The sequence below is a fragment of the Physeter macrocephalus genome, chromosome 4 (assembly GCF_002837175.3).
Source record: "Physeter macrocephalus isolate SW-GA chromosome 4, ASM283717v5, whole genome shotgun sequence".
In the NCBI taxonomy this organism is placed as follows: Eukaryota; Metazoa; Chordata; class Mammalia; order Artiodactyla; family Physeteridae; genus Physeter; species Physeter macrocephalus.
The window spans coordinates 67,003,967-67,026,167 of record NC_041217.1 but is presented as its reverse complement, the minus strand read 5'-3'; the positions used below and the strand labels follow the sequence as shown (position 1 = coordinate 67,026,167).

General features: G+C 35.0%; 1 protein-coding gene across 5 annotated transcripts in view; it reads left to right on the top strand.

Moving 5' to 3' along the window:
* Window positions 1-22,201, top strand: part of UHMK1 (U2AF homology motif kinase 1) — a 103,901-nt gene that overhangs the window by 7,606 nt on the left and 74,094 nt on the right. For 4 of the 5 annotated variants that reach the window (XR_003679470.2, XM_028488713.2, XM_028488712.2 and 1 more), the window contains exons 5-7: window positions 3,830-3,906; window positions 4,058-4,156; window positions 7,539-7,627. Coding sequence is in view for 4 of the 5 variants with exons in the window: in XM_028488713.2 (XP_028344514.1) it covers window positions 3,830-3,906; window positions 4,058-4,156; window positions 7,539-7,627 (265 nt within the window). In the remaining variant the exon portion in view is untranslated. Of the gene's footprint in view, window positions 1-3,829; window positions 3,907-4,057; window positions 4,157-7,538; window positions 7,628-11,028; window positions 13,595-22,201 lie in introns of those variants that run through there. The other variant, XM_007109771.4, reaches the window with a different exon arrangement.

The following is a 22,201-nucleotide window of genomic DNA, read 5'->3' as shown; positions in this document are numbered from 1 at the left end:
CCTACCCTCCCTGTTCCTTTGTTTATTTGTTGAACAGCCTGGGTTGTTGACTCAGCATAGTTGTCCACAGTCTGAATTTTACAGATTGTGTTATTGTAATATAGTCTAACATATTTCCCTATTTTCTGTAAATTGGTAGTTGTATATTTGTATCTAGAGGGTTTCTTTTTTCCAGACTATAGATGGTATTCTGTTTTTTTATGTCAGCACATAATGTGGCCATCTCCATTTTATGTGTTAAGAACTGTTAATACTTAGTGCCTAGATCCATGACTTTGTTAGGGGTTATAGAATGGTGATGTTCTTATTATGTCATTTTCTCTTCATTTAGTTAAGATGAAATAAATGCTTGATTCTCTTGACTTGTTTTCATAATGAATTGATTCCCTGTCATCTTCCAGAGCAGACCATCCCCTTTTTGAAAGGTCAAAGTATCATTAACTAGTGAATTTAAATATATTTGGTATATTTCAATTCATTGCAGTTCTTATCCTAATTGAAGCTGAAATTATCCCATCTTTGAGGAATGTGAGCCTCTGCAAGTTGGTTTTGGCAGACCTTATTATCTGTAATAGTTTCATTTTTATCTGGTGTGGTAAGATGTTCCTAGTTCAAAGTATACATTTCCTGCCCCAGACCTGGAAGTAGCATTTCTCCAAGAAGCCTGGTTTCTTTTAGTAGGAAATGGTATTTTAAAAACCACAATCTGGGTATTAGGAATACTCACTGCTACTGGGGCAGTCATTGTTTCAAGGCCTATTAAGTGGACAGAGTTCATACTGATGTTTCTAATTTAAATTCAGAACCACAGTGTTTTTACTTTTTCTGTTTTACATCTCTTTCTCTTTTCTTTTATGTCAGGAATTCTGGTTCTTAAGGACAAAGAGAATGCCAGATAAGAATATTTCATGATTACTCATTTGCTTCATTCCACATTACACTAAAACAGTCTCAATAATAGTGGTATAGTAAGATTACTGAAAACAGTTGTTTTTGCATATGCTTTTCCCATTCTTCCCTCATTTGAAAAATAGTTACATCTGCATTGTCAGATTATATATCCATTACATGCTATGCACTCTGTTTTCAAACACTCTCATTTAATCTCAGTTCTATGTGTAACTAGATATTTAATGTTCATCACTGATCCTTTTGTTGATGTCTCTCTAGTCATTTTAGTTTACTGAAGCTTGTTCTCTTGATCATAGGATAAATATTCTCTGAGTTCTTGCATGTTTTTTTCTTTTAACATTTTTAAAAAAATACTGTTTTATTTATTTTTAAATTTATTTGTTTTATTTATTTATTTTTGGCTGCATTGGGTCTTCGTTGCTGCACGTGGTCTTTCTCTAGTTGTGGAGAGCGGGGACTACTCATTGCGGTGGCTTCTCTTGTTGCAGAGCACAGGCTCTAGGCGTGTGGGCTTCAGTAGTTGTGGCACATGGGCTTAGTTGCTTCACGGCATGTGGGATCTTCCCAGACCAGGGATCGAACACGTGTCTCCTGCATTGGCAGGCAGATTCTTAACCTGTGTGCCACCAGGGAAGTCCCTTGTATATTAATAATAGTTAAACTGTGCTTATTATACTTGAAAGTCTGTTTACCTGGGTATAAAAATCGTTAGCAGACACTTTTCTTGAGTGTCTTAAATTACAGTTGACCCTTGAACAACATGGGTTTGAGCTGCAAGAGTCCATTTATACATGGATTTTTTTCAGTAGTAAATAGTAGGTTACTACATGATCTGCAATTGGTTGAATCTGTGGCTGCAGTACCGTGGATACAGAGGAACTGTGAATATGGAGGGCCAGCTATAAGTTATATGGATTTTACACTGTGGGGAGGGGGCGTGCCCCTAACCCTGGAGTTGTTCAAGAGTCAACTGTACTCTGTTTTCTTCTAGCATATAGTGTTGCTGTTGAAAACAGCGTGTTGATGACACTGTCTTTGTATTAAAAGTCACTTGGTCTTTTGGCCTAGATGCCCTGAGGATTTCATCTTTTTCTTAACAGTCTAGTGATTTTACCAGAATAATAGATTTTGATTTTTCTAGGGTCTGTATTCTCAGGAAATACGTAGTTTCAGATATTTTTGTTTGTTTTATGAAAGTATTCTTAAGTTACAGTTTTTAGTATTTGTTCCCTCGCTTTGGTTTTTTCCTTCAGGCACTCCCATTCTATATATATTAGATTTTCTTTGACTCTATTCAGTATTATCACTTTCTCTTGAATCTTTTTTTTTCTTTTTTTTTTTTGCGGTACGCGGGCCTCTCACTGTTGTGGCCTCTCCCGCTGTGGAGCACAGGCTCCGGACGCGCAGGCCCAGCGGCCACGGCTCACGGGCCCAGCCGCTCCACGGCATGCGGGATCCTCCCAGACTGGGGCACGAACCCATGTCCCCTGCATCGGCAGGCGGACTCCCAACCACTGCACCACCAGGGAAGCCCCTTGAATCTTTTTTTATTTCATTTTTTTTATTTAAAAATTTTTTCTCCTTTCTGCCTTGTTTGTCTTTAAGACATTATCTCTTGTGTTTATTCATCCTTATGTCTCTTGTGGCTTAAGCTTATTTTATGAAATTAATTTTTCCTTTTGTTTCTCCTGAGTTCTGTTATCTGATTTTTGAAATTTTCTAATTTGATTTATGTTACTCTTTCATATCTTGTATCTTTGTAAAAAATGCCTTTAGCTCATTTGAAATGGTAGGTTATAGTGTTTGTCTGTGTTGTGGTCATGTCTTTCTTGCATGCATTCGTTGTCTGAGGGCAGTTATTTTGCAATTCTCTTTTCTTGTGTAGTAATTTTGTTATAATTCTTTTTATGTGGTTCATTTTTATATGAAATTCATTTTCCTAAACTTACAGAAGAAGGTGTAACTTTTCTAACTACACAGGGCTCCTTCTTCTGTTGTTTTGTGTAATTTTTTTTTGAAAAAGTGTTTTTTTCCTTTTCCTGAAATCTCTTGGCTCTTCCCCTTCCTTGCTTTTTTCCTGGTGTCTTTGTCTCTTTCCCTCTCTATTTACCTCATCTATGTGGATTCTCTTCCCAAGATTTCTTTTCTTTGCAGGACTCTGCCCTGGAAGGGAGCTTCAGCTGGTTTGTTTTGAGAGGTTTTAGTGTCTATATTACTTCAGCCCCCTCAGGTTTTACAGAGGACCCCTTGCATTCACTTGGAATTAGAATGTATAAGCCCTGGTAGTTTCAGATGGTTTTCTCAAATTGGCTAACTGTGCTTTCCAGTGAATACCTGTTGGTTCTTTGGGATTATTTTTTTCTCTGGTTCATCAGATTAACTGTTATTTTTGTCTGCTTCCTTCTACATACATGCCAATGTGGTGCAAGTCCTACTGCTATTGATGGTTTCTCCCTAGCCTCTTGTATTTTGGAGTCTAGTGGGGTTACCTACTTTTGGTAGAGATGTTGTCCATAGATTTTTGATTTTGCTGTCAAGTTGCTTTATTATTAGGGGGATTTGACAAGGCTCAAAAGTCATCTCACCTCTTTTTGTTTTTTTTTAATTGGATTACCCGAAATCTATGTCTAGCTGTTTTTCACTTAGTGTTACAGAGTGTGGATCACTTTCCCATGTTGTATTTATTAATCAAAAAGATTTTAAATTAAAATATAATATTATGTCTTAGGTATATATAATAATTTATTGAACTATTTACTCGTAAATAGCATTTATTTTTTTGTAGATGAGTGATTCAGTAAGTCATGCTAATATGATTAATGCTGTCGTGAACATTTAGACATTGTTATTTTCTTTAATGGTTGCATTTTCAGAAGATTTGACAAAAATTGTAAAGATACCTATTTTTGTGTTTTAGCATGCTTCATGATGATCCAAGCAGAAGAATTCCTGCTGAAATGGCATTGTGCAGCCCATTCTTTAGCATTCCTTTTGGTAAGTTGTATACGTCTTTATTTTGTTCTTGGTTATTTTACTATCAAATAAGACATCAGAACTAATTTTTATTTCCAAGCTCCTTTGCCTGATAGTCAATTTATTTGGGAGAGTTTACATTTAATTAACCATGTTATAATGAATTTAACAGCCCCTCATATTGAAGATTTGGTGATGCTTCCTACTCCAGTGCTAAGACTGCTGAATGTGCTGGATGATGATTATCTTGAGAATGAAGAAGAATATGAAGGTCAGCGTTTCCTAAATTATATTTTAATGTGTCTTTCCTAACTGTGTGGAATAGTCATACCAATTCGTAAGATTCTCATATTTTACTAATTTATATAGTGAGGATATTGAACTATATGATCTCTAAAGTACTCTCACTTTTGATTCCTGCTATAGATTGAATGTGTCCCCCACCAAATTCATATGACAAAGCCCTAATCCCCAATGTGATAGTATTTAGAGTTGGAGACTTTAGGAGGTAATAGGGTTAGATTAGGTCGTAAAGGTGGGGTCCTCATGATGGAATTAATGCCCTTTAAAAAAGAAGAGACAGGAGAGATGTCTCTCTCCTCCCCCTCTTTTTCTCTGTCTCTGCCATGTGAGTATACAGCAAGAAGGCAGCTGTCTACACCAGGCAACAAATCTGCCTGCACCTTGATGTTGGAATTCCAGGCTTCAGAACTATGAGAAATAAATGTCTGTTGTTTAAGCCACTCAGTCTGTGGCATTTTGTTATAGCAGTTCGAGTACACTAAAACAATTCCTAAGGTCCTTTCAACTCTTTTACATCTCATAGGTCTTTACAAAATTAATAAAGAAGGCTGTCTTTCCCAGCAACTTCTTTCTCCCTGTCTATTCTAGTCCTGCCCTAATCTTTCACTTCTCCTTTTAGCTCTCTTGTTTTGCTTTTAATAATTCATTCACTCAAGACATATTTACTGAATATATACTTGCCAGTGTGGAATTATTTCCTGTCTTTAGTGTGATAGGGGAGACAGTTATATAAACAATTATAGTTTTGATAAATCTGAAGGTAGGGTAATGTACTGAGGCAGAGAGGAGGGGTATTTAACTCAATCTGAGTGATGCATGAATGGGCATCTCTACAGAGCTAATATCTGAGCTCTGTTAGTAATTAGAATTGCTTGGCTAAAAGTTGAGGGGTTGAGCTAAAAGTAGCTGAAAGACATAGAGATGAGAGAAAGTGTGGCATGTTCAGAGAACAGCAAATTGTTTGGTATGGCTGTATCTTAGGATATTTATTGGGGAACAGTCAGTTAAAGCTAAAGAATTTGCCAGAATACAGATATCTAATAGACTTGTTTGCTGTGTTTAAGAATTTGGACTTTAATCCCAGAGATAGTAATATTGGAATATAAACTATGCAAGAGAACTTTGCATCAGGGGTAGAATAGTCCCTGGCTTCTGATAAGTACTCAATAAATATTTGTTCTTTGTTAAATGCAATAAGGAGCCATTAAAATTTAAACTAGGAGAGTGATATAGTCAAACTTGTGTTTAATAAGAGCATTCTGGAAGCAGAGTGGTGAATGGACTAAAAAGCAGGACCAAACATAAAAATATCAATTGCTTAGTATTAAACATTTTCTTTGTGGAAAATTAAACCATTACAGATGAAGCTAATTTTACCATACTGTCTCTTGTAAGGGTAAATCAGCTTTATACAGTTATCTGACAGATGAAACAAACATAATTTCTTTGAATCTGTGACAGTTGTAGGAATCTCCAGTCTCTACTTTTTAGGATGCCTTTTTTAAAAAAAAATTATTTTATTTTATTTTTATTTTTTTATTTTTATTTCTTTTTATTATTATTTTTTTTAGGATGCCTTTTTATCTGAAAGAATAGTCTTGCCCTCAGCATTGTTTTAATCAGGTCCTTATGGTACAGTAGTTCTAAATAATCTCGACATCTAATTCAAATTACTTCTTAAGTCCTTTAAGTCTGTCTACCTACTGTACTTAATTCTGTCTCCTCCTAATAATTTTTATTGCTGTAAAACTCAAGCTTCGACTTTCTTGAATAAATGTTAGAGTAGACTATACCTACTCTTTTCTGTGTATATTGCTATGTAACTCCTTTTTTCTACTTCTAAATACATTGAGCATTGAAATGTTTAAATGTTGCTCTTAAATCTTACTGTTTAAGAGTCTTATGTGAACTAAAGTGCAACAGACTATATAGTACCATTAAATGCCTTGTTAGTTCTAATTAGCAAGGTCATCTTCAAATAACACTAGTTTTAGGTAAGTTTGCCTTGCTAGAAATCATAAGTGTTAGGACAGCTGTCTTGTAATCTTGATGGTGGTGGGGAAGAAGTTAGATTCAAACCTTCCACTTTAGACCAAAATAAATTGCAAATCATATACAGGTTAGAGTTTAAAGCAAAACAAAGAAGTAAGGGAGGGAGTAAAACAGGGAAAAAAGAAAAAGAAAGGAGGGAAGGAAGGAAGGATGGAAGAAGGGCAGGCAGGAAGGAGAGAATAAAGGAAAAAAAATTTAACTAAAAAATCATGGGAGATTAAAAATATATATATTCTTGGAGTGGGGAAGGCCTTTTACTAGTCTGGCACAAAACTCTGAAGAGGTAAAATTTTAATTCAAAAAATTTTACCTTGCATAAACAACCAAAGACAAAATATTTACAGCTCTTATCACAGAAAGAACCCCTATAAATCAAGCCAGTAGATAATGGGTAGAGGATACAAATAGACAATTTATATGAAAGGATGTACAGTGTATCCCACACACATATTTCATTCTCATTTATTGAAATGTTAATACCATACTATGATATCTTTGTTACCTATTACATTGACAGTGAAGAAAATATATGAAAACCCTCCTGTGAGTGAGGTACAGGAAAACATATTCTCATACATCACTGGAGAGAGTTTAAGTTGGTGAACCTTTATGAAAGGCAAATTGGTAACTCTAACAATTACAAATTCATATCAATTTTGACCTAGCAATTCCGTTTCTAGAAAGTTAATTTAGAAATACACAAGTGAAATGAGATATGTACAAGTTTATCTATTACAGTATTGTTTATAATGGAAAAAGCTTGGGAATAGTTTAATTATTCAGCAGTAGGACACATTAGAGAATTTATCAACCATGTATAGAGTGAAATACTACACAGCCATAAAAACAAATGAGAAAATTTCATTTAATGATATTGAAAGTTCTAAAAATGTAATGTTAATTTTAAAAAAGCAAGATTGGAACTTTTCACTTAAAGCATATATGATCATGTTTGCTTGTATAAGCTTATAAGATTTATGCAAGGATACAGAAGAAACTGATAATGTTTATTGTCTTCAGGGAGAGGAACAGAATGATATTTTGGAAAGTGGGAAGGAGACTATTTTTTTGTATTTCGAATCACTTGAATGTATTAACTATTCAAAACAAATTAAAATATAAAAAGAAAATTATTAAATGCATTGAATTTATATTGTTCTTAACTTAAGCTTAATTTTAGAAGTTATAGAAAATGACCTCATTACTTAGATATGGATTCCTGAATTCTTTAATTTAAAATATGAAAATAATGAATGCTCATTAATTACATGATTACTGTTGTGTTTATTAATAACCAGATGTTGTAGAAGATGTAAAAGAGGAGTGTCAAAAATATGGACCAGTGGTATCTCTCCTTGTTCCAAAAGAAAATCCTGGCAGAGGACAAGTAAGTGAATATTTTCATAATTCCAGAATGATTCAGAGGTTATTAAAATCCTGTACAGAATGTTTTAATTTTGTAGAAAGATGTACACAGAATGTTGCTAGGGATTATGAATTTTGCCTTATGGCTGTTTTTATTTTCTTGTACTTTCCACTTTTTCCAAAAGTTCTATAATATGCATGTACTTTTTTTGTCTGTTAAAATTTGTTTTTTTTAAAAAATATTAACCTACTTTTAAGCCATTATATACAGGCCAGCTGAATCATATGCTAATTTAGGTCAGGGTCAGCTACAGAAATATTTGGCCCAATTTTGTTCTAATTAAGTATAGTTAGGAAATCATTTAGGTTAGATTCTGATTGTAATAGAATTATCAGTGATAATTTAAACAAGGAAAATACACTGGACTGAGAATCCTGAAAGCCGAGTTCCAGTTTCAACTTGACTAGCTTTGTGATGAACCATAGGTTTTTCATCTATAAAATGTATAGGCTAAAACTATGATCACAGTTTCTAAAGAAAACTCTGTATCCTAAATTAAATCTTTCTTTTATCTGTAGTTTTTTTTTATTTTTCAGAAAACAGAATATTGTTTTACTCTAAGTGTTTCTCAACCTCAACACCACTAACACTGAGCTGGATAATTCTTTGTTGGGGGAGCTGTCATGTACATTATAGGAAGTTTAGCAGCATCCCTGGCCTCTACTTACTAGATGCCCTCCCTCCACCCTCCTCCTCAGTTGTGACACCAAAAATGTCTCTAGACAGTGCCAAATGTCCCCTGGTGGGTGAAATACCCTCTGGTTGTAGATTTTGTTTTTCATGGTTCAATATTATGAAAATTCTTGGCAACTAAAAAAAAAAACGAAATCTCACTCTAGTCTTAGTGAAAAGTTATTATTGCCAGTCTAGTAATAAAGGCACTTACCTCATTCAGTGTCAGGAACATACTGAATACATCATTGCTGCTTATTTGTTCAACCAGTATTTATTGAGCATCTGTTATTTTCTAGGCACTGGGATACAACAGTGATCAAAACACAAAAGAATATATAGTGAAAAGTGCTATGGGGAAAAAGAGATTGGAGAAGAGATTTAAAGAGTGCTGTGGAGGGGTGGATTGCAGTTTTAAATAGGCAGGTGAGGAAGCACTAGTGGATTACACTTGAGTCAAAATTTGAAGGAGGTAAGGAAGAGAATTCCAGCAAAGAGAACAGCAAGTTCCAAGGTCCTGAGTATGCCTGGTAGGTTTGAGGAGGTCAGTGTGGCTATGCAGAGTGAGAAAAATGGGGAGTAGTAGGAGATTAGATCAAGGAAGTATGGGAGTGTAAGGGACAGCTCAAGTAGAGTGAGGCTTGTAGGCCTTTGAGATAACATTGGCTTTTACTCTGAATGAGAAGGGAAGGTATTGGAAGATTTTGAATTGAGGACTAATGTGATCTTACTCGATATTAATCTGAGTGGTCAAAATAGAATGGGAAACACAGCATAGAGAAACGGGAGTATTTTCAGGGGGGAAGTATCCATCTTTAAGAGGATATGAAAAAAATAAGTCTTTATGAGCAAGAAGACATTTGCTTTATCACCAAAAGAAATAAGAAACTTCTACTGACATTCACTGGAGAGTGAAAGCAACTTTTGATCAACTCTTAGAATCACAGATTTAACTTCCTTGGGTTATTGAAAATGTCTGTTGCCTAGTTGGTAAAGCCAGTTTGACTATTTCAATTCAAATTATCATTTTTTTTTAAGGAATATTAAAAAAAATACTGGAAAGTAGACTGTGGAATGCATCTTACAATTATAAAAAGTAGTCAAGATTAAAATGATAGAGCTCTAATATAATTATTTTATTACATACTAAGTTATAAAATATGTTTCCTCTTTAGTTCAGAATGGTGTAATGTGTAAAATTATAGGTTATCTATGAAGCAAGGAATCTGATAGAAAGCTTGGTATTCCTTCTATAATTGCACGTCTACTCATTTATTGAACTTTGGTGTATGGATTTTGGAGTAATTATGAATCAATTTTTAAAAATCAGAAAGAGCTTCATTTTTCTCACTGGACATCATCTAATCTTCCTTTTGTATTTAGTGAAAAAGTATATATTGCTAGAAACTACAGCTAAGCACATTTTTTTGGTAAGAAAAAGAGATATAAAATATTAAGTATATCTAAGGTGAAAAAATGAGCATCACTTTTAGCGCTGGATGGTCTCTACTTTGTGTTCAAGAGTAATGCATAGCTTAAAATGTCATAGAATGGAAGAGACGAAATCAGTTCTACCTGTCCCTTTTACAGTAAATATGAATTCAGAAAATCCCATCACAGGCCAAAATATCCTAGGTCTAATGTCACACATCATCCTTAACAGAAATATTTGCATGAGACAGGGAGTGACCATTCATAGGCAGGGCATGGAGCTTTGTTTATCAATGAAGAAACAGTCCATTAAAAAAAGTACTGTATTTGTAATTGCTTCTTTTTATGCCCTGAAGGTTTTTATGCCCTTTGGTAATAACTTTGCTTTGTCAGCTGGGAAAAGGGCTCCTATGTAAGGGGAAATGAAAAGGGATAACCTGCCTGAACTTCTAGGTAGATCCAGTTTTAGGAAAAGGTACAAATGAAAGTTAAGAATTTGGAAATTGATGTCCTTAAAACTGTCTATTCTTGCTTCCACTTTGAAAGTCTCTGAGTGTCCTAGGATGCTCGTACCTCAGTTTGAAGAATATTGATGTAACAAATGAGGCATACCACTGAGCAGGGAAGTCAGTTCTTTTCCTGGCTCACATATTTATGGGTAACTGAGGACAAGTCATTTCAAGTCATGTCACCTCCCTGTAACTTTTGCTTTAGATCATCAAAAAGAACTAATAAATTATTATGCTATTCGTTTACCTATGGGAAAGGAAATTACCTAGTTTTAAACCTCTTCCTTACTATAGTTGTGGCTTCTGCAAATCTCTGAGACACTGTCGTTGTTCTCTGGGCTGTTCAGCCCTGTCTTCAGCAAGTGTCTAGCACTATTCAGTACTCCTTTATGAACTTGACAAAAGGATGTATGTTTTGATGGAATTTTTCAGAATTGAAATGAGTTCTAAGGAAGTATTCTAAACTTTGCTGTTCAAAAATGTGGTACATGGACCAGCAGCATTGGCATCACCTGGAAGTCTGTTTAGAAATGCAGAGACTCAGGCCCCACCTTAGATCTACTGAAGTAGAATCTGCATTGTAACAAGGTCCCCAAGTGATTCATATATATATGTATGTGTGTGTGTGTGTGTGTGTATATATACACACACACATATATATACACACACACACATTAAAGTTGGAGAAGCACTGTTCTAAAACAGTTTTGATAAAAATGAAGTTACTTTGTTTTCTCTGTCCTCTTACAGGTCTTTGTTGAGTATGCGAATGCTGGTGATTCCAAAGCTGCTCAGAAATTACTGACTGGAAGGATGTTTGATGGGAAGTTTGTTGTGGCTACATTTTACCCACTGAGTGCCTACAAGAGGGGATATCTGTATCAAACTTTGCTTTAATCAGTAACCTAAGGACTATTTCCTGTTTCTCCTCTTCTATTTCCTGGGTTATTGTATTCTACATCTGAATGCAGAAGTACCCCCTTATCATTTTAAGGGAATACTTTGTATATTTATTCAATCCTACCAATGTGCAGCCATTGCTCAAGCAGTGACTGCATTGCAAACATTTGGCACTGAGTAGGACAAGACCTCTCAGCTATACATTGAGGGGTTTTAGAGCATCCATGTGGGCAACCTTTTTTTGTGCAGTAGGGCAAGTGCTGCTCTTCAGTATGTAACCTAAAAAGATATTAACTCTTTCATGTGATCATGAAGCAAGGATGAATAATATCATGTTGTAGTGAATATTATTAACAAATTTGTTAGAGTTGGTGACATCACTTACAGATTATTCCTTTATGTTGTCAGAGGGGTCTTCCTTATCGATATCTGTAGTTGGCACTGGATGCTCTCAGTAATGTTAAGTAATTGTTAAGCAGCAATTCCCTACTGTGTTCTTAACACCGAGTTACGAATTTTTTTAAAGGAGTACTGTAGTACTGAATATTCCTTTAAAGAAACTGCAGTGAGCCTATCTACATTTTTTTTAAAATTAAGGCTTTTAAAATAGAAATCTAATGCTTGATCTTGCACAATTTTTATGTCCAGTATGTATGCTTGAGTGAGTGTGCAGGTGTGAAAGACTAGAGAAAATTTGAGTAGCTTTCTTTATAGTGTGAATCTTGTGAGTTACTACAGTCTATGCCCATCTCTTCCCTACCTGTTTAATATCTGTAAGATTTAGGATACAAGTTTTTTGGGAGTCGGTCTGTCTGATAGAATGAAATGAGAAAATAGTTCATTCCTGAGAGTCCCAGAACACACAAGTCTATAAACTGGGTTACATTGAAACTCTCTTAAAGTGAGAAAACTCTTGTAAAAGTTTTGGTACACATAAATTGCCCCTTCTTTCAGTCTGCTTTAGACCCTGCATTAGCTCATCTGTTTTGTACTGAATCTTCTAGGATCACTGTAAAATTTCTCAAGATAGAGTTCTGTCTACTATGATGAAAAATTGACATGGGTCAAAAAGAAAGAATTAGTTGTTCAGTGAAGGGAAAAGGAAAAAAAAAATAGGCAAAGGGTACATAGTCAAGGATTCTTTCTTTCTTTCTTTCTCTCTCTCGTCTCCCTCCCACTCCTTCTTTTCCTCTTCCCGCATTCTTTACCTCTATCCTTAGCTGAAGAGAAGTTAGAGGAAAGCATCCTAGGTGGTCAGGTGATCTGACTTCTGATTACAAGGAAGTTAAGAAAGGTGTAGCTATAATAAGGTGGAAATAGAAAAGAAGAAAAACTTAACGAAGAATTCTTAAAAAGATTCATAGCAATCTAATGTGTCCCCCAATAGAAGAAACTAGTATTCGTGAGTTCACGGGCACAGGTTGACTACATGGTTTTAGGAATTATAATTATGGATTCCTCCCACTTTACAGTAGATTGTCTTCAAAGGTTTAAATCTTAGGAAACCTTTATAAAGCACTGATTATACGAAAAAAGAAAAGTATACAGGTTATGAATTTTTTGTTTTCTTAACTAAATGAAAATTTTATTTATTTATTTATTTTCCTAAGGAAAAAGCTTTTATATCTTTCCCTGCTGGAAGCCTCCTCATATAGTCTTTCCTTGTGTGTGCCATGCAGGTTGTTGAGAGCCCAATTAAGAATTTATGTCTTAGAGGATGAATTATTTGACCCTTTCCAGACAATTACCATTTGATATTTTAGTTATTCACAGTTACCTAATTATTCAGGACTCTTCTTCCTTAATATTTGTTATGAAGCCAAATTTGGTATAATGAATTGCCAAAAGATCTGTGGCGTGGCTCCCAAGGGAGAACTGTAGAGTAAGCTTCTAATATGTGCCCTTAGAAGGAAGAGCTGTTATTTTTCATTTTGGCCTTTTCAGAGGTTGATTAGCTGGTTTGTTTTCAAATAAAAATTCAAGAGAGTATTGTGGAGACCGAAGCTTTCCTAAAACATAAATGTTTGTATGGTAGCAGCTTCCATGGTGATTAAAAACACCAGCTCTTTCCATACATACTGATGAACACAGAATGCAAATGAATTCTTTTTAAGGGCAAGTGTTCTAGGTTAGCACATATACCTTTCTCATTCTCCCTCCCCCCACTACCACCAAAAAGAAAAATCCTTACAAATAAACTGCAGGTAGGCTTCTAAGCTTAATGTTGCAGTATGCTGCTAACATCTTGATGCTGAATTTCACAGCATTCTTCGATCGTCTTCTTATTGCTGATGTATTCATGCGTATATGTAGTGTTTAACACTGTAGAATTTTATTACAGAAGATGCTAACTAGATTTTAAGGGAGCTGAGGGAATAATTGATGAGCCTAAGTAACCATGCATTGAATTAAATATTTTATATTTAAGCCACAAAATTGAATGGAGGTGCCTGCTTTGATTTAAATTGTTATTTTATAGCTCTTAGCCCATTACTACCAAAGATGACATTTGCAGATTCTCCCTCCCTCTTCTGATATTATAAGAAGTTTAATCTTGTTATCTTTTTTAAACCTGAACCAAATATTGAAAGATGCAGTTTTCATGATCCTTTAGGATGAAATATATACACAGAGATTTTGATTCCTTGAAGTTTTAAAGACAAATTTTCTTTTTGAGAGGTAGGGTAAACGTGAGGGTTCATGTCACTTAACCCCTACCATTTTGGGAAAATTTTATCTCAGGTAGTTTTTCTTTCTCTAAATTAATATCTGTGCTTCCTTCCCTCTTGCCTTCCAGTTTCTTCTTTATTATTCCATGGTATTTTCATGGTACATTTTTGTCCCAGAAAAGGCATGTAAATTGATAATTCTATAGGAAATCTTTGGTTCTTTGGAAACATATTTGGAGGAAGTCTCTAGTTGGCTACTTTCAAAACTTTAATGCTGTATTTAGAGAAGAATAAGTAGAGTTGGACACCTCAGTGAAAGATAGCACTGCTAAAAGAAACTATTTGCTGCATTTTTAAAGGAGTAACAAAATGAGCCTCTTGCAATAAGAGATTGCATTTAATTATTACTGAATGTCTTCCTTGTTTTGTGGCCATCAGTATAGAAACTCTTTAGAGAAAAATTCCCTCTCTGCTATGCCTTGAGCCAATACTAGGCTTCTTTTAGAACAAAACCATAAATATAGTTTTACTCATCCTTCTCCCTGTTTTCATTGAGACAAGTATTGCCTTCTTTTTGGTATTCCAGCTGCTAAATAAAGAGGGCTGAGCTATGTTAAATTAACCTTTTTTAAAAATCTCTCAATTCTTATTTAACTTGCCTTCTAGATTCATATTGCTTGTATGTATATTTTAACCTTTGAGCAAATTTATTATAAGGAATGCTGCCAGAAAGAGTGCTGCCATGTAAAGGAAGTTGAAGAAACTATGAGGTTTGTTTCTGTCTTAGTACACTGGGCTTTCACCCTGGTAAGGGAATCAGTTACCTTTATGGAATAAGTTATAGTCAGAGTTACAATACTCAGATGCTGTTTTATGGCTCACTTGAGTTACTCCGCAAATGCAGGTAACTGGCATTTTGGCATCATCTTTTTAGGCTTATATTCTGACCTTATAAAATTAGGCCTATCTTACATAATTTCTACTATTAGTTATACTTGGCAGCATGACATTTTATTTTTTATAGTTTAATGAAAATCAGCACCATAGTAACTGATGATAATTATAATAACATAGTTACTGGGTGAGGGAGTGGGGGAGACACTCAGTAACCACGTGTTTTACCTGGACTTTTATGCAAAGGTACGTGCTAGGTGGCTTTATTCAGATAAGTGTACAGGTGGAATTGCATCATGACTTTTAGTCTGGTGGATGTGTAGACAGTCAAAGATTTAAGCAAGTGCCTTGTGTTTCCTGGAAAATATTAAAACTCATTTGGGTGAAAGCTTCCCAAATGATGATAATTATTGCTCCTTTGCTTTTTCCTTGGAATAACTTTTGGATTGAGTCACTTAATATAAAACTCCAAAATTGCCTGGGTTTGCCTTTTTTTATATATGTAAAACTATTCATATTTGATTTTTTTCCCCCAATATTACATATAATGGAAAGCCAGAGTTATCTGGCAGAATCAAATTCTTCCTTGGATCTAGTTCCATTTTTAATATTAGGTTCCTTCTTCAAATCTTATTACTCTAGCTCTGATAAAATTTATTTATTTCTTGTCAAGTGTGGTCACAATACAGACCAGCCTTTGGTCACAATTAGCTCAAAAGAATTTCCATTTCTTCTTAAGGTGCTCAATAAATCACCTTTACTTTGAGATGTTAGCCTTTTCAGGTTAGTATTACTTTCTAGCTTTCTCAATGAATATAAGACTGTTGAATCTCTATGATATGGAATTCATCTGAGCCTCTTATGGTATATTTGGGTAAGTTATATTTTCTTAGTTATAGAGGAACGTGGATGTTTTAGTTTTTGAAGTACCCCAAATTTTAAAGATTTTGTTTTGTGTTAGGTTAGCTGCTTCTCTACCTGATACCACAGGGTGTATCATGTTTGTTATCTTAGCCACCTCCCCTCCTCCAGTGTCTTTCACTGCTTTTTAAATTCACACAGTGAATGACCAGTAGATTTACACAGTGACATGCAATTGACAAGTACTTATGGATATTTAAGAAGGTAAACAATTTTAACTATTTCTGCTGCAATTTTTTAGGAGAAATGGGCTGTAAAAGAAATATCTCTAAACCAGAGAGCATTTAGGAAATTGTTTATTTTATAGGTGGTCATGAAGGTGATCTTCAGGATATAAGATATATAGTTTACACAGTCTTTGTTCTCCTGATATGAAGTTTTTATTCATTTTCCTACAGCTCAGCACTTTTGTTGTTCCTAATACTGTTTAGAAGGATTAATGTTTTATTTGCTTTATTTGTGCTTTTCAGAGAGTTGTCATAATCATGGCAGTTACGTTTGTGACACCATAAATGCTGGAATTCATGGGAAATTTATCAAATGATTGCCTGAGTGTTATTTCCCATTACATAGAGTAGCTGTCACAATATCCTAAAGAAAATTGATTTTTTTTGAAAGTCATGTATGTTTTATGACCTAGCTTTGTGGTATTTTAATTTAAAAGCAAAGAGAAGCTTTGTGTCTTATTTTGCCTTATATGACCATTGATCCTTGTGTTGTGCAGAAAAGAGCTTCTTTTGTTACACTACTTTGTATAATGAAAATAAGTCACATTCTGAAGGAAAAAACCCCAAAACTGGAATTGTCAAAATTTTTGTTCCTTTTTGGGAAACCCTTGTGTAAACATCAGAGCTATTTGTTATCATAAACTCTTGATTGTCAGCAAGAGAATTATTCATCGTCACTTCTATCCCAGGTTGGAATTGCCTTCCCCTTCTAAGCTCTCTCCTTAATAGTATTCATGTCAGGACAGTGAGTGTGTAAAAGCAAATGTAGTGAGGTGTTCTAAATCACACATCCAAAATCATGCATTTGTGGACTCAAAAATCTTTTCAGTTATTTGAATTATCTATAGCTGTATTATTTTATTAGCATGAGTTGTCAGAAGTCTGCCAAATTTAAGAGTAAAGAAGAGAAAGATAAGTAATAAAAATAGATGAGGGGAAGAAAATAGCTTCCTTATTGGTGTTATTAGTTGTTCATATAGTTTATGACCTAAAAATGATATTTATTTTTAAAAATCCAGGTTTGGTACCTGTAACATAGAGATGTTGCCATTTCTACACATTCCTCATCATTGTTTCCCCAGAAAATTATTTTAAGAGTGTATGAGATCAGACTAAATATCCATATTAAGTTTGGTCTAATTTTTTAAAATAAATATTTAAGTTAAACTCCATCTTTTGTGTATTTGGTATACATTAACACTTATGCAAATCAAGGATCAGAAAGAAACGGGATTAGCCATCTCCTTATTTCCCTTTGCACAGTGGGTACAGTGGGTGGCATCAGTATGCACTAGCTGTATAGCACCTTATGAAGTAAGTAGTGTTTATTATAATAGAAAGTTAAGCTGCATCTCTGTAGAATATTTACTTTGCAGAGTGTAAAGCTGTCATATCTTTTTCCAGCAGGATTTAACTCCTTCATTCTTAATTTTTTTGAGAAAAAAATCTTCAGTAATTTAACATTCCTTTATATCCTCTTAACAGTGGCAAATCTGGGGTAGAAGGGATTTTTTTTTCCCCCAAAGGGCTCCATCTTTGTTATCTTTTGGTCACTCTTTGAAATCCAGTTATGATTAATAGATTTTTAACAGTTTATGGCTTCCCATATCAGCACTGGAGTGGCTGGTTGTGAATATTAAAACCTACTACCATTTTCCCTCAATAACATGTAATTGCTATGTTTTTTGATTAGAAGGTATGGTTAGAAAAAATGTGAACGATCACTTAAACCAAAGCCAGTTATAAGGAGTATTCTCTCCTGTTGGTTTACCTTCACCTCAGAACTACAAGAATATTACAGTACATAGTGAATAGTTGTCTATAACATTTCTACCAGTTGTTTCAATAGCGTATTGGTCTTGGCATTTCTTGGCACTATGGTTCTCTGTTCTTGGTGATGTCTTACTATTTTGTGATTTTTTTGAAAAAATAACTAAGTGGGGCTATAAATGTAGATGTGTATCAGTACCAAGAAGTTCTTTTCTCAAATCCCTATATTTCTGATTTCAAGTCTTTTAAACCTGTTTTCTCTTGCTGAGTAGCAAAGAACTTTTATTTTCCACTTTCCTATATACCTAAAAAGTATGGACACTGCGTTTTAATTAATTGTACTGCATATAGTTTTTTGCTGAAAACTTTATCTGTAAACACAATTGCCTTGTTCAGTTTTGTTGTAAACTGACTTACCATAAGATGCACTGTTGATATGCTTTCTGATGTGTGTTTGTTTGATAAGGGTGATAAAATAAAGCTTAAAAATAAAGGAATTGCTTTTTTATTTCAAATATTTCTGTATTTAGTATAAATATTCAAGTTTAGATAACAGGTAAGTATACTTATTTTACGATTTAATTTTTACTGAGAGCTACCATTGAAAAATTTCCATGTAGCTTCATTCATTCATTTCTAAAGAATGTGATTTTTCATCTTTGAAAATAGTACATCAAACTGACAATACTGAAACATAATTTGTTTTTTGGAATAATGTTCTTGATAATGTAGAAGCAGCCTTGTCTCAGGAAAAGAACCAGAATTCATAGTTGGGAGACTTGTGTTCTAATCTTGGTTCTTTTATTAAGTTGGATGACTTTAATCAAGTGACTTAATTTCTGACAAGAGTGTGAGATAGTAGGTTCAACCATCAGTTGTGGAGCATCTCCTAGGTGATGGTACTATTTTAGATAGTTTGTGTCATGTTTAATGTTCCCTTTTACATATGAAAACTGAGGCCCAAATAGGTTAAATAAACTTGCCCAACATTTCCTGTGACTTAGAGGTCGTAATCATATACTGGTCTCTCTAGGAGTGGCATGTTTTTTAGGAAGCCTGTGGCTCTTCTGTATGATGAATTCAAGGGAAAGAGACTGCTGAGAGGGATACTTTAAGAGACTGTTTTAAGAGCTCAGTTGAGAAAATGAATGTTTACATCAGTAATTCTCACAGTCAGCATATAACAGTATCATCACCTGAGAGGGCTTGTTAAAATACAGATTGCGGGACCCCCACCTTTAAAGTTTATAACTGTAGTTCTTGCTGGGTCTGAGAATTTGCACTTCTACCAAGTTCTCAGATTATGCTGCTGCTGCTGGTCTGGAGACCGTACTTTGAGGAGCACTGGTCTAAACAAAGGACTTGGGCTGTAGGATTGAAAAGCTAGACCAGATATGAGCTACTTGGGAATCATTCTCAATCCCTCCTTCTCCCTGACAGTTGCAGTAAAAATAGTAAATAATTGAGCACTTATTTTGTGCCAGGCACTGTGCTAAATGCTTTTTGTGCATTATCATTTTTTCCCCCACACTAAATCCTTAATCACAAGCCTGTGAGGAAGGTACTGGTATTCACTTCATTTTATGGTTGGGAAAATGAACATTTAGATGATCTTACTTCCTATGGTTACATAGTGGATAAATGAATGTCTGGCTCTAAAATTATGTTCTTAACACCACTATGCTGGATTGCCTTCTAGTCAACCCAGTAATTCCTCTCTGATCCATCTTCCCTTTTCCATTTCCTCTGATACTACTTAGTTTAGTCCTTGATCTCTCCTCCTTACTCTAGCTTCTCACAAGATCCTCATCTTTAGTCTCATGCCCTCCAGCCTCTGCTTTGCAATGCTGACAGTTTTCGTTCTTAAAAATAAACCTGATCATGCTACTCCCCGCTTCAAAAATTCTTCACATTATATCCTATTTCTTTTCCTGCCCATTTGCCTTCAAAATAATACCTAATTCCCTCAGGTTGCAATATAAGATTTTTCACAATCTGGCTCCTCCTACAAATCTTGCTGCATTTCCTGTTTATACTTCATGCTTCGTCTGTACTAAACTATCTATCTTTCTACAAATTTCATGCTTTTTCTTGTATATGAGCTTCTTATCAAAATGTCATTCAGTTCTCTGTCCCCCCACCTTACCTGTGTGATGAAATCCTGCTCATCTTTTAAAACAGCTCAGTTGTCACTTTCTCAAGTTATCTTCCCTAAACTCCACCCCGCAACTTCCCACCTCCCCCAAAATATCATTAATGCTTCTGTGCCAACTTCGTACTTGTATACATGTATTTCCAATGTGGTTAGACTTACCATTTTGTTTTGCCCAAAGTGCACTCCTTGAGGACATTGGGTCACCATATTCTGATCCGTATCCCTAGCACCTAGCACCATGCTGGACTACAGTAATTGCCCAATAAATGTTTGTTGATTTGAAAATGAGTTTGTAGAATCTGGCGGCCAGTTGGTTATGGATGACTTCAATATTTCAAAGAATGACAATTTGATAGTTTCTACTTCAATTACAAAGCAAAAGGGAACAGTTATAAAATGTTAACCAATTGACACGTGAATAATAACATTGGCAATGAATCACGTAATTGAATTTGGAAGGGTAGACTTTCTAAGTTTGTTTTCTATATCTGTGAGTGTTTCATAAATAAGTTCATTTGTGCCATATTTTAGATTCCACATATAAGTGATATCATATGATATTTGTGTGTTTTTGACTGACTTCACTTAGTGTGATAATCTCTAGGTCCATCCATGTTGCTGCAAATGGCATTATTTCATTCTTTTTATGGATGAGTAATATTCCATTGTGTATGCATACCACATCTTCTTTATCCATTCATCTGTCGATGGACATTTAAGTTGCTTCCATGTGTTGGCTGTTGTGAATAGTGCTGCTATGAACATTGGAGACCATGCATCTTTCTGAATTATAGTTTTGTCTGGATATATGTCCAGGAGTGGGATTGCTGGATCATATGGCAACTCTATTTTTAGTTTTTTAAGGAACCTACATACTGTTTTCCACAGTGGCTGCACCAATTTACAATCCCACCAATGCTATAGGAGAGTTCCCTATTCTCCACACCCTCTCCAGTATTTATTATTTGTAGACTTTTGTTAAAAATACATCTTTATTGGAGTATAATTGCTTCATAATACTGTGTTAGTTTCTGTTGCACAGCAAAGCGAATCAGCCATATACATACACATGTCCCCATATCCCCTCCCTCTTGAGCCTCCCTCCCATCCTCCCTGTCCCACCCCTCTAGGTCATTGCAAAGCACCAAGCTTATCTCCCTGTGCTGTGCTGCTGCTTCCCACCAGCCAACTATTTTACATTTGGTAGTGTATATACGTCGATGCTACTCTCAGTTCGCCCCAGCTTCGCCCTCCCACCCCATGTCATCAAGTCCATTGTCTATGTCTACCTCTTTATCCCTGCCCTGCAACTAGGTTTATCAGTACCATTTTTGTTTTTTTAGATTCCATATGTATGCGTTAGCATACGGTATTTGTTTTTCTCTTTCTGCCTTCCAGTGCAAGAGGGTTCCCTTTTCTCCACACCCTCTCCAGCATTTATTGTTTGTAGATTTTTTGATGATGGCCATTGTGACCTGTGTGAGGTGATACCTCATTGTAGTTTTGATTTGCATTTCTCTAATAATTAATGATGTTGAGCATATTTTCTTGTGCCACTTGGCCATCTGTATGTCTTCCTTGGTGAAATGTCTATTTAGGTCTTCCACCTGCTTTTTAACTGGATTGTTTGTTTTTCTGGTATTGAGCTCCATGAGCTGTTTGTATATTTTGGAGGTTTATACCCTGTCTGTTGCTTCGTTTGCAGATATTTTCTCTCATTCTGAGGGTTGTCTTTTCATCTTGTTTATAGTTTCCTTTGCTGTGCAAAAGCTTTTAAGTTTCATTAGGTCCCATTTATTTTTCTTTTTATTTCCATTACTCTAGGAGGTGGGTCAAAAAAGATCTTGCTGTGTTTATGTCAAATAGTGTTTTTCCTATGTTTTCCTCTAAAAATTTTATAGTGTCTGGTCTTACATTTAAGTCTTTAATCCATTTTGAGTTTATTTTTGTGTATGGTGTTGGGGAGTGTTCTGATTTCATTCTTTTACATGTAGCTGTCCAATTTTCCCAGCACCACTTACTGAAGAGGCTGTCTTTTCTCCAGTGTATGTTTTTGCCTCCTTTGTCATAAATTAGGTGCCCATACGTGCGTGGGTTTATCTCTGGGCATTCTGTCCTGTACCATTGATTTATATTTCTGTTTTTGTGCCAGTACCATACTGTCTCAATTACTGTAGCTTTGTGGTATAGTTTGAAGTTGGGGAGCCTGATTCCTCCAACTCCATTTTTCCTTCTCAACATTGCTTTGGCTATTCGGGGTCTTTTGTGTTACCATACGAATTGTAAGATTTTTTTGTTCTAATTCTGTGAAGAATACCATTGGTAGTTTGATAGGGATTGCATTGAATCTGTAGATTGCTTTGGGCAGTATAGTCATTTTCACAATA